Source organism: Cinclus cinclus, chromosome 6, assembly GCF_963662255.1.
Source record: "Cinclus cinclus chromosome 6, bCinCin1.1, whole genome shotgun sequence".
In the NCBI taxonomy this organism is placed as follows: Eukaryota; Metazoa; Chordata; class Aves; order Passeriformes; family Cinclidae; genus Cinclus; species Cinclus cinclus.
Genome location: NC_085051.1, coordinates 12,503,839 through 12,527,831, shown reverse-complemented (window position 1 = coordinate 12,527,831; position 23,993 = coordinate 12,503,839). Strand labels below are relative to the sequence as shown.

Sequence of the window (23,993 nt, the reverse complement as noted above, 5' to 3'; positions counted from 1 at the left end):
ACAGAACTTGCACAAATAAGTGCACACTGGAGAGGCAGGGTTGAAAAACTGCTGTGGGTACCAAAGTCATGGATTCACATGTAGATATACTTGTTTAAATATACTTGCAGTATCTCTATCCTATCCAGTAATCTCAGTTTTTTAAAACCAGTCTGAAATAATGATTCTTTAGAATCTCATAATTTCCTAGCCTCAGACATCTGGTAAACTCCATCTGTGCTGTGGAACTATGCTATTTCAAGGTCATGCATTTCAGTAAATGATTCCTAGTGCATTTTACTCCTCTGTGGATTTAGAGTTCTCAGAATTAACCAGACAGATCTGTGCATCCAGCTGAGGTACAGAAATACTGGGACAATGAATTCTAGAAAAATTGCACCCCAAAGTTAATCAGTGGGAATGGGTCACGAAGGGTAAAGGGAAATAGAACTGAGGCTGGAAGTGAGTGGCCTTACAAAAAGTGAGTTTATTGGAAATAGCAGAGTAGGCAGTTTGCTAAATAAATGCCATGAAGCATAAGCACACGTCACCTCAGTGCAAAAGGAGGATGGGAATTTCAGTCAGACCAGTGCCTCAGTCATTAGCTGTCCTTTGATCCCAGCATAAGGAGGAAATATGCAGAAAATGAAATGTAGATCATCATACTAATGAGTTATACTAAAATGGTAATACAAGCCTTTATTGTGGAAATTACAGTGTAAGTTAGCCAGAGAAATGAAGTTCAAGGAAGGATATATCTAAAAGTATATATGTAAAAGGAGTTCAGGCTCAGGTGGTATAAAATACCAAGAAGCAAGGAAAAGCAGCAAGGAAAGTTTTTTTCCCAGTTTTTTTTCTAATATACTTAACTGCAGTCACATAACTAACAAATTCTTGTCTACAGGCAGAACAATATGTCCATTGTTTCTGAATTGCATTCTCTTTTTCTAGAACTTCCCTTTAATTCTTGTGGTTATTCTAAAGTCTTGTTTTCTTCCCTAGCATGCAGCTTCTGAAAATGTAGGACATGTGCTTTCTTGTTTCATAATCTAGGTTATTACTAAAATATTTAATAATACTAGATTGTGTGACATCTTCTGGATTGTTGTGTGCTGCTTGTCAATGAACCACTGAAAATCACTGGGTCCAGCTGTCCCACCTGCCCTGCTGCAGCTTTACTTCTGCCATGTAGCATAGCACAGGGGTTATGTAATAGCCTGATTATAAGCACAGAGAATCATAAAACCACAGAATAACCTGGGTTGGAAGGGACCTTAAAGATCATCCTCTTCCAAACCCCTGCCATAGGCAGAGACAACTTCCAATAGACCAGGCTGCTCCTTCAGCCTGGCCTTAAACACTTCCAGGGATGGAGCATCCACCACCTACTCTGAGCAACCTGTGCCAGTGCCCCACTACCCTCACAGTGAAGAATTTCTTCCAAATATCTAATTCAAACCCACTCTCTTTCAGTTTGAAGCCATTCGCCCTTGTCCTGTCACTACTGGCTGGCATAAAAAGTCCCTCTCCATCTTTCTTATCAGCTCCCTTTAGATATTAGAAGGTACCATTACGTCACCCTGGGGCCTGCTCTTCTCCAGGCTGAACAAACTGAATCATGAAAGATAACATCAAGGTATAGGATGCCTGCTACTCATGTGCCTGTTAATGGATCACAGGTGAACAATATTTTGATTTGACACCATTTGTTCTTGGAGAAGGACGTATTTGTTGTCAGTTGCCTCCTTGTCTTCTTAGAGGTATTTACAAATAGTTTAATTATTTGGTTTAATACTTTTTCTTCCGGAAAACGAGATTAGAGTGACTGATAGACAACTTTCTACTCTTCATTTTCTCCCTTTTTACCATTCTCCTCAACTTCTTGCCCACTTTCTATAAAAAGGGTAAGGATAAGGTTCTAAGATTCCTCTGAGTCTGCTAACCACGTACCTTCCAACAAATGTTGTCAGACTCAGATGATTTAGTCCAACCTACCTAATTTCTTGCCCTTTTTTTCTCTAATCAAGCTTAACTATCACCTAAGTGGATCTAGAGCAGTACTGGTGTGGGAGCTTTGGTGAGAAGTGGAAATGGAGCTTTCTTGGCTGCACTATCTTGCCAACTCCAAAAACACAGTAGAAGCCAACTAAGAGGTGCCCACTGACCTTCAGGATTTTGCAAGGTGAGCAGCACAGTACACCAGGGGCAGCTGATAAAAGCTGCTTCTCCATTTTGGAATTGCAGGATTGTGAATGATGGAAAGGTGTATGAAAATTTGACTGTTCCCAAGGCTGAGATTCAGAGGCAGATTTGGATAGCTCTGTTTCCTACACAAGAACCATCTTTTTATTGTGCTGCCTCTTGTAGTTCGGTGGAAACATCATAAATGTAAGAAAGCAAACAGACTCATAGCATTAGGGGATAAGAAGTTTCTTATATCCTGTATGAGGGGAACAGAAACCAGCAGTGTTTAGCAGTTTTGGTGGTGAAAGAAAAAACTGTTTTCTGAGTCTCGTGGGGGCAGAGGTTCTGATCATACTGTGGTGGTACATGGAGTGGCTGTGTGCATTACTTAAGGTAGCTCATTTTCTGACCAAGGAAGTCCAGCTGGTTTGTGGAATTGCCTTTCACAGCACTACCGGTCCATCCCCCTCCAAATCCCCCCGCATTGTGGAGTGGTGCATGCAGTGAGCTTGGCTGCTGAGCCCCATCAGGCTGGAGGGGCCCTCCTGCAGTATGACAGGAGAGAGGGGCAGCTCTGTGAGGTGTGCTGATGTAAGTCTGGCAGGCTGGGAATCCTCCAAACCGCCCTCATGCAGGCGGCACATGCTGCCATTAGGGACGCACACTGGGACCAGTGCAGGGACAGAGAGCTGCAGGTGTTACCTCAGCTCTCAACTCTGAACTCGCCACCCACGGGTTCTCTGCAGCAAGTCAGGAGCTGCAGGGCTCTGCACTCTCACTGGGGGCAAGTTGTGGTGCTGCATGGCAGCTGCTTTCCGGAGAGACAGCCCCCAACCTTCCCCTGCATCGTGAAATGGTGGATGCAGTCATCCACCAAGGGATGGACACCATAACACAATCTCCTCTAGGTTCTCTCTGGCCCAGAGACAGCTCTCAGAAGATGCCATGAAGACCCTGCAAGGGGTACAAACAGCAACCAAGGGCACGTGTGGAGCTCACCAGCCTCTGGGGAAGGCTCCTGTGGGGTCCCATACTATGAGGAAGATGAGTCAGTCATGACCACAATGGATAGAGAGGGACTTGTGGTGCAAGGTATTGAAGGCACCAGCTCCATGGTGCAATATGGGCATGGTCACTCTGCTCCAGAGGGAATGTCATCTGCTCTGAGCTTATATTTGTGGTGTACCACAACCAGTGTTTGTGCCCACACTTACTGCCTTCATCTTGAAAGGGATCAGGAAAAGTACACACACCTTTCCAACACAGTAAGGGTCTTCTTTCAAGTGGTAATTAGGAGGTGATTTGTGGAGGAATTTCCTTTTGGGATCACTTTCTCATTTTTAAGGTATGTGGGAAAAGTCTAAAAGGTACCAGTTTAGGTTTCTTTCCTGCCTCTTTTTTATCCTAGTATCACAATTAAATAAACAGATAAATGAATACATGTGTAAAAATAGATAAATATGTATTTTCTAAATATGCCTGGAATCTTATCTATCAAATCAATTAAGATTGGATTGCTTTGTTTGGTAGAGGATTGACTGAATGCCCAGGTGTGCAAAACCTGAGCTGCTCACTAGAGCTGATGCTGGTGCATTATCTAAAAAAAAAAAACAAAAACCATAAATTGACCCACACGTTAATTGCTCAAGGCAGTTATGTAAACGTTAGGGAAAACATACAACATCACAAACTTAAACAATCTTATCTAAAAATCCTATTCCTACACAGTTTATTTTACTCTTTTCTCTTGGGATATTATTTCTCTGTAATTACAACTGGATATAAACACATGTGAATTGCTAATGGAATCATAATAATTAATAAAACTTGGTAAACCCATCTTCAACATCACAGGAAAAAAAAATAGGACTTCTGTTCATAGATCAGTTTCAAGCCTAAAAGAAAATTACACATTTTGAATTGTTTACTACAGACTACTTTACTGGAATAGGTAAGTGTAAAAATAGATCAAGATTTATAAAAGGCTGTAGCTACTTGGCTGAAAATAGTTTTTCTTTTTACTCAGATAGAAACTAATATGTGTGTCTGAGGAGAAACTACTTAGTTTTGTCCCACTTTCTGGGGGCTCATTGCTCATTAAATAGTTCAAATTTTTTTGTATAGACAAGAAATATTATCACCTGTTTTATTCTGAATTAGGTCTTACATTCCTAGTCCAAGGAAAACCAAATTGTTTATATTTTTTCTTTCTCAAGCTTTTTGTTTTATGGCTTTGGGAAAGCATATTTCCTTGAATATTCTTATGGTCAGCAGTGGAGTCCTTGATGGGAATTGCAGCACATGGGTGTGCTTTAGGTGAAAATACCCACAATAGGAGGGATGATGTTTAAGGCCTGTTTGAGCAAGGCCAATGATAGGCACATATATAATCCTAAATCAGTGGAATAAGTCAGAGTTAAAAGTTACCTGCCACTCTGACTCAGGTCCCAAACATTTTTGTAACTTTTTTCTGTGCTAAGCCTGAGAAGAAGTTTTCTTCTAATTAAGCTTTTAGTTTCTCATGGAGTGCTTTTTAGCTTTCAATATGTCTCTTACTGCATACACGTCTTCCAGCCTTCCAAACCCACATCTTGCCAGGTTGCCAATGTAAAATAAAACTCTGGATCTTTCCCTCAAGCACTTCCTGAAGTATTCTCCCTCCCTCCTTCCCCCCCCCCCCCATCATTATATAAAGCACTACGGTGATCTTTCTTTTAAGCCTGCCATCTGGATGTCATTCCTGATTTTGTCTCTTTTAAAGTATGCATATTCAGGCTAGACCTGAAGTGACGCAGCTTCTTTCTATGCAATATTTCTAAAAGCTGTACTTTCTTTCCCTGCTGCTTCATCAAAACTTTGGTCATGGCTTCATCATCTCAAGTCTTGGTATTTTGAGTTCTTCCTCTCTGTTATGAAATCCCACACTGACTACTCCCTAGGGGTATGAAAACTCGTGCTGCAAAATTTGTTTTCCTGGCTGCATGGAGCATCCCAAACCCTTTTTGCATCATCTTCCCCTGCTGCCTCATATCAGTCACAAGTTTCTTGTCTTCACCTGCTGGGTAAAGTGCCTCACCAGTCAAGTCTGTCCCAGGTTAGCTGAGCTTGAAGTGAATCCTGGAGGGTGTAGTTCCCTCATCTCCATGTCTTTATTCACATGTATACCCCTTGTCTCCCAAAACCAGGGCTCACAGCAAGGGCTGCTCCTGAGGGAAAACAAGCTATGGACTTGGCTCAGGGTGCAGGGAGTAGAGACTGGCACTTCCAGGGCTGGATCTGCCCTGGTTGCCTGGTTTTAAGACTGTCTCTGTACTTGATATTCTCTCCCTCTACCTATGTTTATACAGCAAAGAGTAAACAATTCTAACTGACATCTTTGGGTGCAGTTACAAAACTACAAAGCCCACCGCTGTTCATTAATTGCAATCCATCTCCTGTTTTTCTGCGATCATTGCTTTGTGTTTTGAAAGAATATAATTCTATTTATGAAAATAGATTTCAAAATTTACAAATGCAAAGAATTGAACAGTATTTCTTTTCAATAGACTCTTTTGATCATAATAGATGTTTGTATTATTCTAACCCTTTGCCATATCTGCCAGTGTTATTTAAAGAACAAGATTTTCTTGCAGAATTCACAGGATTGGATCAGTGACAATACTGATATTGTTTTCAGAATACTGAATTTGTATTAAGTTATGTATACTGAAACTGAAACTTAAAAAATAAGGGATACTAAAAATATTTGGCTTTCTATGTAACTTTGATCCAAGAACTCAGTTATCCTATTCCAGTAGTTTGCAGAGAGATCAGTGTGTTCTTAAAACTCACTTGAAATCTGCTTTTCATGTCACTGCCATTCCTGACAGTGGACTTCAGTGGTTACTGTACTAATTGCCAACTGTGAGATTATAGCTGTATTTTGATTTTAAAACACCCAATACTTGATAAATTAGCTGCAGCTTCACTTCCTCGCAGTCTGTACTTTTGATTTTTCACAGTCTAGAGAATGTAATTAAGAATTAGGAGACTTGTTCTGCTGGATTAGTACTCGCATGGGTCCCTGATCCTGGCAGCAGCCAGTAATTGATTTATAGGTGAGAGAACACCAGAGCCAGGACACGTGGGAAGAAACTGGGTTCTTTGTTTAGCCAACCTGCCTCCAGGCTGCCAGTGCTTTCGGGACTTCCCGAGTCAAAACTGTGTCTCTGGTCACTGTGCTTAGTAGCAGCTTTATGCTGCTTTCTGCTCTGTGACTTTGTCTAACCTTTTGTCACACACATGCAGTTTCATTTTGCACAGCCCCTCCTGCCAGAGATTTCCACAGTGCCATTGATTGTGTCTGTGGAAAACAGTATCCTTTTTTATCCTTTTTTGTTTGTTTAAACTTGTTTCTTCCTACTATCACTGGATGTCCCTTAGTTCTCCTGTTTTGAGGCTTTCTCTGTTCAACTTCCCTGCTCTGCTTAGGAATTTACAGACCTCTGTTTTATCTCACTCTCTCTTATCTTTTTTCCGAAGTGGAAAATATTAGACTACTTATTCTCTCCTGTGTGATTTGTTCCTTATTTCTGATCGGCATGGGCAATAAGGAAACGGATGTGAAAAAGCAGCTTATCACTACTGGAGAATACCGAGGCAACTGAGCCCGAGCGCTGGCATTCCCCTTCCAAAATGTCTTGAGAGTCCCGGGAAAAAGTATCTTCTCATACAGTTACACCATTAACTCACAAAGTAGCAGCTTGTTTTCTGCGTGTCCGACACTTCTCCCCTGATACTGAATGGGTATTGAAGGATGTTGTTCTTGGTTTCAAAGTTTTGGGGGTTTAAGCAGAGAAATTCAGTTAAAGAATTACAAGGCTCAGCATGACAAATTGGGTAATAGTGGAATTAAGATTCAACTACATCATAGATTTGCCCCCATGTGTATATATGATATGATGTTAGTCCTTAATTAGCTCCACAAGCTGTAATTTCTCTGTGGATCTCTGTTAGTTACTGCACCCGGCAGTCAGTGCTGTCCTGGGTCTGTGGAGGGAAGGAGGCTCCTGCCTGTGGGACCCTCCCCTCACTTGGTTCAGAGCTGAAATGTGCTGAATGTTCAAAGTCTGGGTTCCTCGAAGAAGCAGGAGGTGGCACGGATTGCTGATCCTGGCTTCCCCACACAGCTCCAGTGTTGTACAGGTCAGGTCCCTTCAGCGAAGATGCCATGCATGGCCACTACTTCTGTGGTTTTGTTTGTAGGGAGAAGGGGATGTGATTATGCAGGTCAGGAACATGATAACAGCTCTCTGTCGTTCCGTGTTGGCAAAACGATGCACGCGTCTAGGGCTGTGTAAGGTTAGACATACACGGGGTTGTTGCATCGTATCTTCACAAAAAGGGAAGAGGATGAGAAGAAGGAATTCCCTGAAAGTAGGTCTAACAGCATAACTTCTGCTTGGTTGTTTTATGACCATCTGCTGCGTGTTGGGTGGGCAGAAACATGCTGGGCAGTAAGACGTTACCCCAAGGGGCAGCACAGCACGGCAAGGCCACAGCTGCCTGTCCCCAGCCGAGGCGGTGAAGATGCAGAGGGTGAATTGGAACCAGAGAGCTCCGTCCAAGTACAGGAGGGGATGAAGATGGGACTGTGGCATCCACCGGTGGGTGACACTCGGAGGAGAGAGGGTGGACTTGATCCGAACGGCTTAAATGAGTGAGAAACCCATTCACGTGCACGATCACAAGAAAACCTGATGGAGAGTGGCGAGGGGCTTTAGTCACTATTACTTTTCCCTATTTTTGCCTTTTGGTGGGAAGCGATATTAGCGACGCTTTGGCTGTAAACCTCTCCGATCCTCGGCTCTGCGTCTGTACGCAGGGTCACCGACACCTCCCTCCCCATCCCGTGGGCATCCAGAGCCTCATTAATGTTGATGAGGCACTCAGACGGGCGCCCCGCCGAAGCCCACGAGGACGTCGCTAATTACCCCCGCGGCGGGCTGTCTGCCGGGGGGCAGAGGGGACACCCGGGGACCGCCGCCACCCGCGCGGCACAAACCCAGCGGCGGGGCGGTGCCGCGGGGCGGGCGCCCTCACGCATTTGCCGGAGCTCGCTCATTAGCGTGGCCATGAGCGGGCCCCGCCCGCCGCGCGTACCCCACCCTCATTAGCATGCAGATAAGGGAAGCCCCGCCCCCTCATTAGCGTGGCTCTGGCGGGCCCCGCCCCCGGCGGCCATTAGTGCCGCGGTGCCCTGCCTGTGGGGGTGGGCAGTGCTGCGCGCTCGGCTCGGCTCGGCTCGGCTCGGCTCGGCTCGGCTCGGCTCGGCTCGGCTCGGCTCGGCTCGGCTCGGCTCGGCGGGCGCTGCTGCTGCTGCTGCTGCCGCCGCCGCCGCTCGGCGCGGCGGGGTCTGCGGCTGCTCAGCCCCGGCGGCACAAGGAGGAGCGGGAGGAGTACGCCAGCGAGAGAGGCAGGCGTCGGACCCCGCGGCGGCGCTGCCGCGATCGCCCCGCTCGGCTCCCCCATGGCCGCGGGCTGCAGGGACGGCCCGGGGCAGGAGAAGTACCGGCTGGTGGTGGTGGGCGGTGGCGGCGTGGGCAAGTCGGCGCTCACCATCCAGTTCATCCAGGTGAGGGGCCGCGGCGCCCGGGGGGAAGCGCTCCGCCCGCCGGGGCCTGGGCGCTGCCCGGCGCGGGGGGGCCGGGGCTGGAGCCGGCGCGGCGGGCGGCAGCTCCCGGCGGCGCCGTGGGATGCTGCCGGCGGGGCGGCGGGAAGCCCGGGGCGGGGAGGCGGAGGCGTGACCTTGAGGGGCCCGGGGCGGCGGCGGTCGGGCTGGTGCCCGAGCCCCCGGGAAGGTTCTGGAGGGCGGGAAGGGGCGGCCGCCGCCCCCGACCCGCCGGGCGCCGCGGCCGGGGTGGGGATCGCCGGCCGGGCGCGCTGGGCTCCGGGGCCGCCGTGGCGATGGGGACCGTAGGCTTCGGTGTCGCGGGCGGGGTCCGGCCCCGCGCTTCGCCCGGGGAAGGGCAGGCGCGGCCGTGGCCGGGGAGCGGTGACACTCGGCGTCCGGCTCCGAAATAGCTGCCCCGGGCTGAGCATCTTGTGCTGGCCCGGCGAGGAGCCGGGGAGCTCCCGCAGCCCCCCCGAGAGGAGGGGTGTTTGCGGCGGGGCACGCCGTGCGAGCTGGGACCAGCCAGCGCCCGCCGCCCCTCCGAGCGCCTACTGTTGATCCTGCAACCTGTAGACAATTGAACTTTTTCGTCTGTTCCTTTTCCGTAAAAAAACACTCCAGAATAGGCGATGCAAAGGGTTCGTGTCAGTGTTACGAGGAAGATCCCTTTTTACTGTTTCGCCACGAATTCAGCCGTACCTCCTTTACTTTTTTCCATCCCTTGCCCTGTTGCTGTTAGCATTTCTACCTCTGTTTATGGTTGTAGGAGGAGACAACTACTCGCTTCGTGCTTGCTGCTGTTGCTGAAGGCAGAGCAGCAAATTTGGAGAGCATGGCTTCTTGTTTGTTTTCTTTTATTCCGCTGAGGAGAGGCCGTAATGCTCTACCTGCCCCTAAGATGGGCTGCTCGACCGCGAGGCAGACTTGTTTAGTGCTTGAGGCAACGATGTTCTCAACTAATGTTTTGGTAGAACAGGTGATCTGATAGCAAATCGACAGTTTCTTTATTTCAGTGGGTTTTTTCACTCACACATGCATCCGAATGCTCGTTAGCTCAACTACTCTGTTAAGAATTTAAGCTCTGCAGCGTAGACTGAGTAACTGCATTGAAAACAGGACTTTGAATTTTTTTAGTAAGTTCTGGATGCCTGAATGCTTATAAGATCCAGTATTGTACGGAACCTTAAAAGATGGGACTCTTTGAGAGAATTAGTTCTTTGGAGCTAGTGTAGTCTGAATTGTGTTTTTTGAGATGTATTGTACAGGTGTCTTTTGTCAGATGTGTAAATGGCTGGTCAGTTTTTGGTAAAATACTGGCTGGTTGGTCTGTTTGAAGGTGATGGGGCTAGAATAACTTCAGTCCTTTCAGTGCATGGATTGAATTCCTCACTGCTTGCGTATGGAGATAATTAAACCCTGAGTTTTCTGCAGCTGGTTTAGGGTGCTATTCACTGGAGCACACCACTGCTGCTCGAGGTGGTGTTGCCTGTGCCTTACTGTGGCAGTAATGTGTGCAGCTGGATATGGCATCAGTTCTGAGAGGCTGCTGTCTTGGGAAATGTTGCTGAAGGGATTTCTGGATTCAGTGGTAGCATTGAGGGCTTTGGGATAAATTTGCCTTTGCGACAAAAATGCTGTAATTTCTTCTAAAGACGTAAGGAAGAAAAAAGGAAGTTCACACTTGAAGCCTTTGTATAGCCATCTTTTTAAGAGCAGTAAGGTTTTACTGAGTACTGGATAACTTCAATATTTGTGTACTTGTAGAAATTAATTCTTTAACCTAGAAGTTTGAGCTTATATTAAATATAAATTTTGTGTCAAGTGCTGTAACTGACGCTAGTCTTTCAGCAAATACCTGCAAAAGAGGAACCTGTCTGTTTTGTCACGTATAAGGATCTTTTCAAATTAAGAGCAGAAAAATAAATAGTTCACATTGAAAGAGTGTTGAGGGAACAGCAGCGCAGTGTTAAGCTGACACGTGGAGGGTGAATTCTTCAAAACAACTTATTGTCAGTTTGCATTAAGTTATCTCCATCTTCTTGCCCTCTCAGCAGCTTTATCCTGAGATAAAATCTTGCCACTGAAAAGCGAAGTTTAGCAGAAAATTCAATCTTAAAAAAACCCCTAACAACCCAAACCAAAACCAAAGAAAAATAGCTGGGAAGTAAAGACCTGGGCAGTACCTCAGGTACCTTAGAGAAGTTTTGTGCTGTTTCCTTGCTTGCTGTGTGGTTTTGGACAATAAGATGAGGCTTGGTGTTCTATTTATATCCCACAGCGTCTTCCTGAGCTCTGAAAGCTGTGATGTTATCAAGTATGTGCTTTGCCATGCAGGCACCTGGGTAGTTTCTGTACAGCAAATGTATTGCCAAATATGTTGTTTGTCTTTTAAGGCTGCACAGAAACTGCTCCAAGTTGTTTTAAAATTGATTACAAGCAAGTCACGTGTTCCATTGTTGGAATTTCTACGGATTAAGTGACAAACGTGTAGTGGCCTTCACTAAACATGGATCAGCACTAGCTTTTGCTACATGACAGATCCTGATGTCACTTGAGGATTTTAAATTCTTTTTGCTTCTTTATTGCTTGTGTCTAAAATAAGGCTGTCACCAACTGAGTTTTGAAGCTTAAAAGGAAAGCTTTTTTCTCTTACTGATGCTATCAAATATTTCTACACTTGGTTTTGCTTTCCTTTTTAATTTTCAGGGAATCAGTATTCAAGTACAGCTGTTGCTTTTACTTCGGTGCTGATTGTTTCCCAGTAAATAAGACTTTTGTGGATAGGATATCGTGAAGAAGCATGTGCCACAATTGACGTTGTATCTTTGAAAGACAGTGGGGGATTCATGTTTGAAAATGGGAAACCTTTTCCTTGATTTCAGATAAATCAAACAAAGGGAAACATGAGAAAGTGAGGATGTAAGGAGAACCTATTAATCTTCTTTCTTTTGCCAGCTTTGTGGGATCTCTGCACAGCTCATCCTTCCCTGCCCTGTTGAGGTGATGGTGGGAAAGCAGAGAGCATTTGTTCCTACAGGAGTAGCAGTGGCTAAGGTTATGGCAGTGCCAAGTGCTCCTGTGCTTGCTGTCCTTTGTGTGAGAGCATCAGTTCCTGATGATTGTTGTGCCTCAGTCTGCCCAGGCACATCAACGTGTTTGTAGGGAGCTTGAGTGAGCAAACCCATCTCTTACAATGGAAGCTCTTTGGTGTCCTGAGTTCAGGCTCACTGTGCTAATTATTGCAGTGCAGGAGTGAGGTGGAGCTGGTCACTTGTGTATAACTGCCTGTGATCTTGGGTTCACCTCTCAGACATTCATCTGACACCTTGGAGTAACTTTAGAGTACAAATTAGCAGATCAAAGCTTTCAGTGGTTAGATGAGTAGTGTGTTCCTCAAAATTCTTCCTCTAGGGAGGTAAACAGCTCGATATTGCTGTTGGTGGGCCAGGATTTCATCCTGGAAATATCAGATCATTTCCTTTAAATCAGGATATGATAGATGAACTTACTGCTGTCGAGCCTGTGCACTGGTAAGACAGGAAGTGAAGATATTTTAATTGTGGAGGAGAGTTAATGGGATGTTGCAGCTATAAACTCTAGGAAAGCAGCAGTGAATGATAGTTCAGCATTACACCACAGCATTTTGTAAAAGTCTAAGTGGTAGAATCAAGCATTCCTTCTGTTATTGGAAACATACACAAATAATCCATCATGCTCACATCCCAAGAGGCAGAAAACTTTTAAAATGCATTGCAGCCAGTTAACTGGCCTCTTAGCAGGCGGAGGTATTTGGGAGTATGAGCTGTGCAGAGCACACAGCTGTTGCCACAATAGCTTTTCTCCAGCTGTCATGCAGAGGTCTGTCACAAAATACCCCACATTCCCGTGTAACTCAGCCCTTTGTAATATTCAGGTTTCCTTGCTCAAAGGGAACACAGCCTAGCAGTTACCTAATCGCCCTCTGATTTTTATTTTTTTTATCTTGCAGTTGCCGTTTACTTCATGGGTTTTTTTGTTTTTTTTTTTTTTTTTGTTTGCAAAGCTGAGCAATATATAGCTAGTTTTAGCAATATGCAGCAAGAAAGCTACTAATATTTTATTCTTTCAAGTCTGCTGTGCAGAATAGTTTATTTTTGATCAGAATTGATAAATTTATTTGTCCTGGTGATTTTTTACTCTTCGTAAAACTATGGCTTTTGTTTTGTGACAATGGCATGTATAGTTTTGCATACCGAATAGGCTTTGGTGACTTTTATGGATGTATCAGTTAATAAATGTCACTAGATCCTTGAGATGGTATTGAATGGATGTAATTCAGTGTGGCTGAGTTGAGCTTAGTTTGTCAGTCAGCTTAATGTTACCTGTAGTAATGCACAAACATGTTTGAAACTGCTAAAACACTTAACACTACAAAGTCTGTGTGGGGCTTCAGTGTTTGGGCCTTTTTTTTTGTTTTATTTACTGATTTCATGCTGTATTTATAAGCTCAAATCTTACTGTCAAGTTTGTAAAAGAAAAGACTTTTCCTACTGCTCTTAAAGTGTCTGTAACAAATTCTGATTGGATCTGAGTTTAGTGATCCAGTCACTAGTGAGTAAAATGAGTTGGATGTAGATTTTTGACTCTTGAATGTTAATATCAGATACTTTGTTTTAAAGCAGGCGTGTGACTTGCAAATGGATGGGTGAGCTGTTACTCAGGCATTTTCCCCCATTTTTCCTTTCCTTTTCCAAGCTACTTTCACAAGAATGTTCTTGTTAAGTAGCAATAAACCCGAAGGTGGGTTATCTCAGAGTGTCTTTTATCTCTGAAATAGCTGTTGGGCAACTAAACGGCTTGTTCTGAATTTTATGCTCTATATATGAATTCCAAGCTCCAAAATAGAGTAGTAAAGTAGATTGAAAAGCAACAACTGAGCATGCAGCTGGTGTTCAAGCCGGCGTGCTGGGTGTTTGACAGACCCTGATGTTCTTGGTGCCCCACTTCCCTGTGCTGAGCTTGGGATGTGCAAATCCCTCCACAGTTTCTGGGTGTTCTGACTAACCCTCGCTGACCGTCAAAAAATGCTCTTGCAAGTTAAAGGAATAAAATGCCTCGGATTCCAGGCTGCAGATTCACGCAGGGCTACTCTGGGACTGGTATGCTCACACTGAGATAAAGCCTGGGGCCTCCTTATGGTAACTCAAGGTGACAAAAAGCAGTTCAGGAGCAACTGATTGTCGACATCTGGTGAGGTTAAAGGTGGGAAATAAAAATCCTAATCAAAACAAAGGGCTTGTGATGCAGTCACCTGGAATAATAAGGGCTGCTTGTCGCTGCTCTTGTGAAACTTGAACCGCTCGGGCTCCTTGCTTCCTGCAACACTGCTACCAGGCTAAAGGCTGGGCTCATTCTGGTTACAGATCTACAGCCTGGGAATGCAGTAGGTGACTTCAGGCTTACCTTGCAGGCAAACAGGAAACCTCAGGCTGCATGTGAGTGTTCCAGTATAGCCAGCAGTGGCATAATGAATCCTGTTAGCCAGCAGTCATGCCTTGTACTGGTGCACACACAGGGTAGAGCTGAGCTGAGTTCAAAAGCTGGCATCGACTTGGAGCAGTGCTTAATTCTGAGATACTCCCCATTTTGAGTGATTTACAATTTATTTTTTTTTCCAGAGTAGAATTCCTTTTGGATAACTTAACCCACGTGGCAGTCTGAAAGCACCTTTCTGTGTGTTAGCTCCTAGCAGCAGTTGCTTATATAGTGAGTAAATATTGATGTACCTTTTGGTTATCAGGTCTTCTTCTACAGCCACTTGCACAAGGGGTGCTGGCACAGTTTCCCAGATTACTGCCTGGTATGGCCTTTGCCCTCCTGGGGATGAATAGGCAGCCGCTGGCCTCTAGCCCTGTGCCTCCTTCCCGTACTGGAGGGAGAGGCTCCTACCTCTGGTTTTGGCTGGAGCTGTGAATTCCAGTTCTCAGTAGTGGTGGTGGAGGGTGGCTCTTAAAAGTAGGGCCCTTATATTCCAAGAGTTTGGAAGGGCCTAAATGGTTCATACCTTGTGTGACCTGTTTGCACTTAACAAAAGCAAAATGAAAATGTTGTGAGTGAACTCCTTGAAGTACCCAAAGATAAATACCAGCTTCATGAAGTGGAATGTAGCAGACTTCTGGCTGGCTGGTAGGAAGCTTGGTTTGCTGCAGACCTTCCCAGATTAGTCAGTCTGCAGGTCTAGACTGGTGTGACACAAGCAGAGAACTTCTCCCCATGTTCCTACAATTCGGGTGGCTTAAATGCACCAGTTTGGTAGTCTTGTCTTCAATTATGGTTATAAGGCACTGTTAAAGGAAAATGGAACCAGGTATATGCACTACTTCTTGTTCTAGTTCAAGAAGTATGTAAAACCAACATTAAAACAGAGCTCATGCCTGTAATTGCTACTTTTTATTTTCTTTTGAACTTGTTGCTCTGCATAGGACATGTCAAAAGACTTCTGAATGCAACTTTGAATAACCAAGACAAACTCTTACTGTGATGAGTAGGAAGGAACCAGGTTGAAAAGTTTCATTGCAAATAATGCACTTAGGCAGTTTTGGCCTGCAAGTGGTTTGCCATGCAAAGCTGATGGAGTTCTGTTTTAAAATTCTGAGAGCGGTGGTAGCCTGCTACTACGAATTTCTGTTTAGATCCCAAGTGAATTATTTTTGTCTGTGCAGTGAGCAAGGCCCCTTCTGTTCACCTAGAACTGTATCCTTCTTTACCAAGACAAGACTCTATGACTGAATACCTTTTTTCCTTGTCTCTTTTTTTGTCTTCTCTTGTTTGCTATTTTGTATGGTCTGTCTTATGGCTCAAGTGTGGTTGCAGCTTGGGTTTGGGATGGCCTGTGGAGCACTTAATGGGAACAGGTAACACCAAAGAAAATCTTTCTTTCCCTTATAACTTGGTTACTCAAGGTAGATAGCAAACAAAGGATGTTTGCTTAATATGTTTGCTTTGCCTTTTCGTACCTTTTTTCCACCACGCATATACTTAAGCTGGTTATATCCCAGTGTGTGAAGTTCATGGTATGCAGTGGTGTTTCTGGATGGAATTTTGGTGAGATTGAAATTGTTTTTTTGTAGATGACTTGCATTTACTAGGTTGTTTTTAAGAGGGTTGACTAGACTGCTGTGCCTGGACTGTTCTTGGTTAAGCTAAGGAAGGTCAGGTATTCACTTTGAGGTGCTTGGTCTTGAGACTAATCAAGTGTTGTGTGCAAGGGCTGTTGTTGCAGTGAGGTCAGGGATTCTAATCTGCTGCTGGAGTGGGAAAGGCTGGAAAACTTGCTCTTAAGTAGAGCCTCAAACCTGACAGAGTGAGGGCTACTGAGGAGGACTGTGTGCACTTCTCTAGATGCACGGCGTAATGCTGTGAGCTCTGCTTGCAGAGAGATCCTGGTGGATGATGGAGTTCACGGTGAATCTTGGTAACATACAAGTGTACTCGTGCTAAATCTCACAAAGGACTGAAGAGGAGAAGGTGCCTCTGGAAGAGGGATGTGTGAAGTTCCCCAGAAATGCAAGTGAGGGCTGCGTGTGTGACCACGAGGGCTGTGCTGGTGCAGATGGGGAACTGGAGGGCCTTGAAAGCGAGGGCTTGTTGATTGTTTGCTTTTTAGAGGGGACTGGCAGTGGGGAAGCGCAAGGCTGGGGAAATGTTTTTGTTCTTCAAGCCTGAAGAAACAGGACTTTGCTATATCTGAAGGTTTAATTTGATAAGCTAGTAGTACAAGTAAGGAAAAAATGTTCAAAAGGTCCCCTTGCTGCCAGAGCAGTTTGCCATTGTAGCTATTTACTCCCTCCAGTGCACCGAAACTCCGCAAGCCATCGGAGTTAAAAATAACCAGGGAATGTTTTTACCCAGGATCAGTTACCCTGTCTGGTTCACTGTGCAGCTCTGCAAACAACTTCTTCTGGCAGTGGAGCTCATTTAACCAGACCTGCACCAGCTTCTCAGTTGTGAGCAGAAAGTGAAGTGTAGTTTTTGGTGAATCCAGATAGGAATGAGTTCAGGCGATAAGAATGTATGCAGGAGGGCACTATTAAAGATAGCATAAAGTGCTGGCTGCTGGGACCAGCGTGCTTTAATTATTAACTAGATGTTAGCACTGACACATAAAAATGGTGCAGTTGAAAAAAATTAGTGTAACACTCACAAGCAAAGTATTCCACAAAGATGTTTATTCAGGGAGAAGCATTATTTCTCAGCCGATTAGCTGAGAAATAACACATTAATAACTATCAAATGCGTCACTTTCCTCAAGTCTTCTAAGCCAGAAAATAAACTTGAGCTTCCATGCAACTTTACCAGCAAATTATTTTTCCATTCCTGTTCTGAGTAGTCTGTAACTGTAATGATATAATATGTTGAGTCACCAGTTATATTTGCTAGGAAAAGAAATTTTAAAATCACTCTCGTTACCATTTCAAGTTTTTTCCTGACAAAACTAGCAACCTCATAGCAGCTCATATTGGAGAGCATCTTCAGTATTCCTCATTTAAGCAGAGATAAATCTATAAACCTGCAAGCAAATCTGAGTGTTTTGGTTCATATGTGGTAAGTAGACCATGAAATGGTAGGATGCCAGTGATAAATCTGTGTGAAAAATCTGGAATCTTTGGGTAGAAAAATGATCTACTAAATTTCTTCTGTTATTAGACTGGTTCTATGCAGGGAAAATTAGTGGGATTACAGTAATATGCACTGCTTGAGGTAGGGAGTTAACTGTTAACTGTGTGTTCATAATATTTCTGTGTTTCTCTCTCCTTTTTAGAAGGTGATCGTTTAAAAAGGGCACCTGTCCATTATATACTTATGTATGGGCTGCCAGCTCTACTAAGAAAGCATACAGTGTTTTCCTCTGCTAGCTCACACTAACAAGCCTTCATTAGCAAAAGCCAATAAAGTAATGGTGATGTATTTAAATGGATTCTGGCTTTGCATGACCCAGTACAACTGAGAATGCAATAATGAGTATATTTTAACTTTGCCTTGCAATTTCAGTTGCTGCTTATGATTTTTTTCCTACAAGCTTGTCTTTGAAGTCCTCCAGAAACAGAGCATCTTTGCCTTTGCTTGGTATTCTCCTGCTTCCTCTCAGACCCCAAACTATGTTACCTGAATCTTGACCACATCCTGAGATTTCCAACATGTGCCCGTATGTGCTGTATCACTTCAATTTCCCATACTTTGACTTTTCTTAAACTGATGTTCCCCCTCCTTGTGAAGCAGGTTTGCATCCCAATGGGAATTCTCAGAGTATCATGGATGGAGGTGATATCCTCCTGTGCTCAGCAGAACTCCTGTAGTCTGAAGCTTTTTTCTGATGGGTGTATGTCATGATAAACATTTTCCAGACCCTCCAATTTGAAAGTGGACCTGTCATGCCAAGATCCTTCTTAGCACATCAGCAAAATTAACCATCTGTACCTTGTCTTACCATCTGAGAGTATTTAAAGAGAACTTTTAAACTGTAGAGATAATCTTATGTCTCTGTAGGGGCCTTAGAGGGGTGTTTGTGGTGGTGTGGGTTTTTTTTTGTTTTGTTTTGTTTTTTTTGTTTGTTTATTTGGTTTTTTGTTGTTTTTTGGGGGGGGTTTTTTGTTTGTTTTTGTTTTTTTTTCTGGAAAGAAATTGTTCTGCCTGTGGCATCCAGTGGACCAACCACTTTGAATGTCCTGCCTTGCTGCTTTTATTGCTGGCTCTTAGCAGGTTGTCACCAATCCACAGTGCTGTTGTCTACTTAGCTGTGGTTTGGAGTCTTGTGCTTCCAGCTCTTTTGAGTTGGTTTAACTACTTCTCTAGCTGTTGGGGCAATGTTATTTCATGTTGTAGAAGTGATGCTACCAACTGAAGGAGTGCTGAACCTTAAAGCTCTTGTCTGGTTTGATTGCTGGAATAACTGCATGTTTAAGCTGTATGCCATACCTGGAATATGGGAGGTTTAATCCTCAGGCTCTCCTGTCATCAAGAAATTATCAGAAGGGAATCAGGCTGCTCACTGTAACTTCTTGAGAACAATTTTAGCATTAAGTTTTCCATAAAAACCAGACCTTCTGCCATAATGTAATTTAAGATGCTTCTGCTTCTAGCAATTAGGTTGTTTGTGAGTTGCTCTGTCATACCGCGTCAGCCTTGTGGAAGGGTTCACAAAGGTCCAGGTGGAATTGGAAGAATTCTCTGGAGCTCGTGAGGACCAGCAGAGCCATGGTGAGACCCTTGTGCAGGCAGGGTGGGTGGGACAGGCAGCCCTCCTGCATCAGGCTAACCACAGAGGATGTGTGTGTACAACTGGCTGCAGCCTTGTGCAATGGGGGGAAGTTAACCCTGTCCAGGGTGCAGGCTGAGACTTAGGGGTGGTTGCTCCTCATGCAGAGGGCACAGGGAGAGTTGTGAAATGCCCCCGGTGTGTAATCCTGATGAGCAAGCCCTGCTTTCAGAAAAGAGGGTGTTCAGCTGAAGGTCTCTCAGAGGTCACACTGTGTCAGAGCAACTAATGGAGCAAGAAGTTTGATTTCTTTCAGGTTCAGCTTATAGTGTCAAGGCAGCTCTTAAGTTTTTGAGGTAGTGTGGTCTTCTGGCTGATCCAGCTGCACATCTCTGAGACCACTGAGACTGCCTGGCAGTGGGTTTGCTCTTTGATCTGTCCTGAGAACATAACTTAGTGCAAGAAAAGCATTTTAAACAGAGTGCTTTACTTTCGTCAAAGATATTTAAAACCTGAAGCGTTTCTGAATTCCTGTATCTGTGACCTAAATCTACTAACTATAGAAAATGTTTTGTCTCGTGCAGAGTTTCTGCTTTGTTTCTATCTTGCTGGAGCAGTACACCCAAATACATTGCTGCAGACATCTCAACTGCTTTGAATTCAGAAAAGACACTTGAAAGCTCAGCTTTTGAAGTAGCTAAAGGCAGGTTTTCCTTTAGCTGTCTAGAAGTTTTTGTGCCCGTTAGAATGGATACAATGTCTGTGAGGTAACTGAAGGATTCGACAAATTAATTTGGTCTATTAAACTATTTTTAGTCATACATATCCTACAAAAGTTGATAAAATTCACTAGCTTTTGTAAATTTGAAATGGCCCAGTGTCTCTGTTGGTGGGACTGTATGGGAAAAGAGCCTCAGATCTGAAGTAGTCAACTTCCTTGTCCCATTATCTGAGTAGGTTACATTCCACACATTTTTAATAGTGGCTTCCCCTCCTCCCTAGCTGCTTTGACTTGTTTTGTGGGAGGGCTTGAATATTTCAACTGACATGCCAGAGGTCTTCTCCCAAAAAAGGAAGCTGATAATAAAACTGTGCTCTTAGAGCAGATATTCAAAATAATCTGGTCTGTGCTGATCTGAGTGTCTGTTGGTTGAAACTGTGACCTGGGGTTTTAAAATCTGATTGAATTGGGGAATTTGTTCAAGGTTTGAGTTCTTAAATTTTTAAAATTTTTTTTGGTAGTTTAAGAGTCAAAATTGCACCTTGAGACTCTACCTTCTGTTTAGTTCTTCAATTTACAAATACTCTGAAGCAAACAAACAAAAGCTCTGCATCTCTTGAGCTGATCTCCTGTAAAAGATTACTGGATGCCTGTCTGCATGAGGGAAGGTGGTGATCTGGAAAAATTTGTTCAGGGTGATTTCAGAAGATGAATAATTTAAACTGCAGCCACTTGCTTCAGACTAGATAATTGTGGCTGGGTTTTCTAACAGCTGAACATCTTATGTTAAAACTTTAAAAATCCCCTGCAGCACATGTACTTTAGCTAGCTGTTTGTACGTGAGTTAATCCCGTGCCAGTTGAGTAGCGTGAGAAATTTAAAAGTACCTCAGCTTTTCCCCTGTGCTAGTAGTTATGAGATGCTACTGTGACTGCCTAGCACTACTCACCTAGTTATTTATCATCTTTTTGTAACTTCTTCTTTGAATGGATTCCAGTGCGGAAAATACATGATAGGTATAGGGAAAGGGACTCATGCTACTTGATTCTGCTGGACAAAACCCCATGTTCTGTTCTTGCTGACTAAATGTCTCCAAGTTGGAGCACTGACTTTTGTCAACTTCTAGCCTGTGCTTTGAAGTGTGAGCTGTTGCAAAGGACTGGCTGCCTGCTCTCCCAGCAGTGAGCTGTCACTGTGATTCCCGGGAAGAGAGCCCCAGATTTGTTTTTATGTCTTCAGGATCTGATGGTCATTTCCTAAACCTGAAGCATGTAGACTGTCAACGCCAAAACTTACTTGAAGAGGACTTCGTTATACCTCTGCTTTCCTGGTTTAAAAAAAAATATATATATCTTTATATGAAAAACAGTAATGCATTAGTAGTGGGCTTTGATTCTGTTCCACGTGTTTGTAATGCATACGGTCCCTCCAGGCAGCTTTGAGTTTTGAAAGGTTGAGTTTAACACATGCACAGGAAATGAGTCTTCTAAGATTTATGACTTAAATTAAAATACTTTCTAATGCTGGAAGAAAGCTCAAAAGAGAAACTACTTGCCTTTAATTGGTAGCATCCACCCTGTCTTTGTAAATAACATCAGCTTTGCAGCCTATTAAATACTGGCAGAGCTGTGTGGTGCTAATAGCTGTGTGGTGCTGTGATCACTCCTACATCCAAGTTAAGCTACAGGAAGATAAGGTCTTCTGAAAGGTTTCTGCTTGTCACACTGAGGGACTGTCCAGAGACTTCACATATGACTGCTGGAAATCTGAATAGTCCATTATTTTAAGTGTGATGAAGTTGAAAAACCTGTTTCTAATCTATAAAAATTGAGAGAAACTAATGTGCTTTTCCTGTGGTTTTTGGTGCAGAAAGCTGTCTGCCTGTGCATTCCACTCTGTTTTCTCTTCACTGAATGCCTTAACCACAAGATCTCTGCTTGGTAGAATATGGGAGCAGAAATAGCAGCAGGTTTCTTTAAAAAAAAAAAAAAAAAACCAAGAAAAGAAACCCCTCTGATCAAACCCTGTGCATTCTACAGCTGCTTTCCTAAAGTAAACAAATTGAAGGTCTTTGCACACTGCTCACACATTTTGAGATGGCATTTGCTGTACTGCTGCCTCTTTATACCTTTAAATTAAATATTTGCAAGATTTTTTTGCCCAAGAAAGCAATCAAATAATGATGCTCTCTACTTATTTGAGACAATACTTCATTATGTGTGCCTATCAGACCACAGGAGAATGTTGCACGTTGAAATTCGACTTTAGATGTTGATCTGTGGATGAATTTCCTAATGAAAACAAGTGGTGTTAGGTGATGGAGTATGTTCTTGCTTTCAGGGCAAGCTGTCTTCCCTACGACGTGTATGGTAAAGGCACTTTTTCACATGCTGTTAACCTGTTAGTAGCAGGTTAGCAGAGGTTGGAGTTAGAGTTAGTAGCAGTAGGGAAGGACTGTGGCATGTAGTGAGTCTAGTTGGTTTGTTCTGAGTTCCTTACTTCTGTACGTGTTCTGAACTGGGCTTGGATAATTTACTTGTTAGCTACTCGTTTCCTGTCAGTGTGAACTTGCTTGCAGAGAGAGCAACTTGATTTTTCTTTGTTTCTAATGTTTTTGTTTGTGGATTTTATAATTGCTGTATTTCGTGCTACAGAAGCTCTTGGGATGCCTTCTTTCTTCTTGCTCTTTCCATGGGGTAGCAAGGCCACCTTGTTCTGTCCCTTCTGAACTCTAGAATCAGCCTCTGCAGGATTCTGGTCTCCAGAATTGAAGTGAGGAATGGAGGGATCACTTTGGAGAGGACTAAAAAGCAAGTAAGAGCAGCAAAGAGTTACATTTCAGGAGTACTGGCTCCCTTCCTGGAAAGTCTTATAGGACTTGTCAAGTTGAAAGACTGTAAAACTAAACATAGTGTGGCTGATTATGGCATGTAAGTATCATTTGGCATGTTAAGATGAAAAACAAAAGAGATCTTCCTTGTAAGTTCGTTCAAGACTGTGAAGATACCTAATGCTTTCTGTGCTGTTGGTGGGATTAATTTAAGCACCATCTTCTCTGAGCTTGCTCTATGCCTAAAGAATACTGGTCTAACTTGGTTTTCAAAGGCAAAATATTTTAGTAATTAACAAATTAGAGTTACTTTTGTGGCAGTGGCTGTTCACAGTGTCTGTCCTGAAGAAGGTAGCTTACTTCACTGAAGATTTGTTACAAGTTAGTAATCATAAAATCAGAGGGAGAGATAGCAGCTGCTAGTGGAATCAGCTCGTCTGAAGTGGGAAACAAAACTAGCATGATCAAATTTTTTTTTATCAGCTCTTGTCCTTCTTCCCTTTGATCATCCTTGTATGTGGTTTAGACATTATGTTTACCAATGCTCTTCATGCCCTATATTCATCTGATGTGCACATCTGTTTTCCAGATAATAATGCTTTTCTCCTCAACTGATGTCTGTAAAAGAATAATGTATAGAGAAATCAGCCTGTATCTTCTAATGCAAATGAATTAAAAAACATGTGGTCTGGCTGCTTTGTGCAGGCTGGCTTGTAAGTTTAGAAAACAAGTTTATTTGAGAATTTATGTAAATTTTTTTGTAAGAATGAGTGCACACGAGGCAGAAGGGAAAGCACCTTGTTGGAAACCCCCGGAGCAGATCTTGACTATATGCTGTTACTGAACTGAAGTGTCTGAATTTGAACACTTAGTTTTTAAGTTCACACCTTCAGCAATCTAAAAATCCCAAAGCCTGCCAGTCTTCATGAGGAGGTGATGATAAACTGGTCAGTGTGAGTATGCTCGCAGGAGAAAAATAAATTCTTTGCATTTTTAGTGGTGTGCCTTCCTTGTTTTCTCTTAAAACTCAAAAGCCTGCTAAAATACCAGATTGTTTTATTCAGAACAGGAGTAGCAGAAGAGGGAGAGAAGAATTTGTTCTATTAAAGTGAAATTTGTTTGAAGAGTTGTTTTTAAAGGTTTATGTGGACCTACCCAGGTGACTTCAAAGATTTAGCTCTTAGGAAATGGCAACAAAAAACTGGGCTCAAATCTGTTTAAATAAGCACGTAAATCCTTTTGCTCAACTGTAACTTTTTCTCCAGAAAATGGAGAGTGGAGAATGAGGGTCCTGCTATCACAGCAGGTGTGGCTCCAGGTCCTGCTGGGGTTGGTATATGGGGCACTTGTGCTTCAAGCAGGGAATTACAATACCCCTTGTTTTATGAGAAAC

At 43.6% G+C, this 23,993-nt stretch overlaps 1 protein-coding gene across 1 annotated transcript in view; it reads left to right on the top strand.

Annotated features, from left to right (window-relative positions):
- Positions 1-8,671: 8,671 nt before the first annotated feature.
- Positions 8,672-23,993, top strand: part of RRAS2 (RAS related 2) — a 41,414-nt gene continuing 26,092 nt past the window's right edge. Inside the window, exon 1 of the mRNA XM_062494320.1 lies at positions 8,672-8,776. Coding sequence (XP_062350304.1) covers positions 8,672-8,776 — 105 coding nt within the window. The remainder of the gene's footprint in view (positions 8,777-23,993) is intronic.